This window comes from Antrostomus carolinensis, unplaced genomic scaffold, assembly GCF_000700745.2.
Source record: "Antrostomus carolinensis isolate BGI_N321 unplaced genomic scaffold, ASM70074v2 scaffold34949, whole genome shotgun sequence".
NCBI lineage: Eukaryota > Metazoa > Chordata > Aves > Caprimulgiformes > Caprimulgidae > Antrostomus > Antrostomus carolinensis.
In genome coordinates, this window is record NW_010341177.1 from 783 (window position 1) to 2385 (window position 1603).

General features: G+C 64.3%; 1 protein-coding gene across 1 annotated transcript in view; it reads right to left on the bottom strand.

Moving 5' to 3' along the window:
- The window catches only part of HOGA1 (4-hydroxy-2-oxoglutarate aldolase 1), a gene marked incomplete at its 3' end in the record, with an annotated part of 2345 nt that extends 779 nt beyond the window's left edge, over nucleotides 1-1566 (bottom strand). The window contains exons 1-2 of the mRNA XM_029087082.1: nucleotides 1338-1566; nucleotides 1-23 (exon numbers count right to left, since the gene is read on the bottom strand). The exon at nucleotides 1-23 is cut by the window's left edge and continues 97 nt beyond it. Of these exons, the coding sequence (XP_028942915.1) occupies nucleotides 1-23; nucleotides 1338-1566 (252 nt within the window). The remainder of the gene's footprint in view (nucleotides 24-1337) is intronic.
- Nucleotides 1567-1603: the final 37 nt, after the last annotated feature.

Consider the following 1603-nt stretch of genomic DNA (forward strand, 5'->3'; position numbering starts at 1 on the left):
GTTGGAGCCCAGCACCACCAACCCTGAAACACAAGCGTGGGGAAGGCAGGGCTCGGGCACAGGAGCAGGTTGCCCACGGGGCAACCATTCCTGCCCTCTCCACACCCCACTCTCGAGTGACCACCAGGCACGTGGAGCAGCCCAATGCCTGCATCCAGCAGCCCCCTTGGGCCAGGAGGCTCCCACAGGTGTCCCACAAAGCCCTGGGCTCCCCGACAAAGAGCACATGTGGGTATGTACCCCCAAGATGTCAGTGCCCACCTGCACCGCACTGAGCACCAGCAGTGCCATCCCTACTCAGGCACCCTTGTGTGTGCCATGCATGCACCCCGTGGGCTGCACACATCCCCTGCACACCTGCATCCCCAGAAACCACCCCACACAGCGCTGCTAGTGAGGGCATTTATTGGTGCCTGCAGCCAGGCTGTGCCGCCCTGTCCCCAGATGGGCCAAACAGACCCCTTCCTTGGGACCCTGCCAGCACCACAGGCACAGACACAGGCACCCTTGTGTGTGCCATGCATGCACCCCGTGGGCTGCACACATCCCCTGCACACCTGCATCCCCAGAAACCACCCCACACAGCGCTGCTAGTGAGGGCATTTATTGGTGCCTGCAGCCAGGCTGTGCCGCCCTGTCCCCAGATGGGCCAAACAGACCCCTTCCTTGGGACCCTGCCAGCACCACAGGCACAGACAGGCCAGCTCCAGCCCAGTGCTGCCAGGCACTGCTGCAGCATCCAGCACTCCAGGATGCCAGGAGGGTTGAGTGTCCCCATCATCCTCTCTCCCTTCCTTGCCCCTGGGCACCCAGACAGGGCTCTGCAGTCCACAGTGTGCCTGCCCTCTCTTGTCCCCATCCCCACAGCCCTGGACTCACAGCCTGGTCAGAAGAGGGGAGGCCCCAGGGTATATCCCTGTGACCCCCAGCCTCTTCCTGCAGCCCCTCTCCTCCCATCCACCCATCTGGGGCAATTAACAGATACGCATCCTGTGGCCCTGAATCTGTGTGAGTGTGCACAAGTGTGCAGAGGGGGGGTGCAAGCCTGCAGCTATGTGCAGAGGACGTGTGCAAGCTGTCACACATGTGGAGTGTGCATGCAAGCACGCACTGAGTGTGGCACGGTGTGCAAGGACACACGCGTGTGCCTGGGCACTTGCCATGCAAAGGGCCCCAGGTGGGTCACCCGAGGGGCTGCCAACACCGGAGCAAAGTCCAGCTGGAGGCTGAGCACCCTTGAGGAGCCGGCAAGCTGCCTGCATGCCGCCGCACAGACCCTAAGGTGGGCAGGGGTCTGGCAGGAGCCTGGACGGAGAGGGGCAGTGGGCAGTGCTTACCTCGGAAGGGGATGCTGGCATAGCGGCGCAGGTTCCCCTCCAGCTGGGCATAGTCCACCTCCTGCGTGGGTGAGAAGGGGGTGGCGAGGGGTGGGAAGATGCCCTTGAGATCGAGCGTGTGCTCCAGTCCTGTGGGGGTGCTGAGACCCCGGTGCTGCCTGGGGGCTGCCCAGAGCAGAGCTGCCAGGGTGGGCCGGAGGGGTGAGGCGAGGCGGGTGCTGAGCGCCATGGTGGCTGGGTGCTGCCACCAGCTGTGCCACCCACCT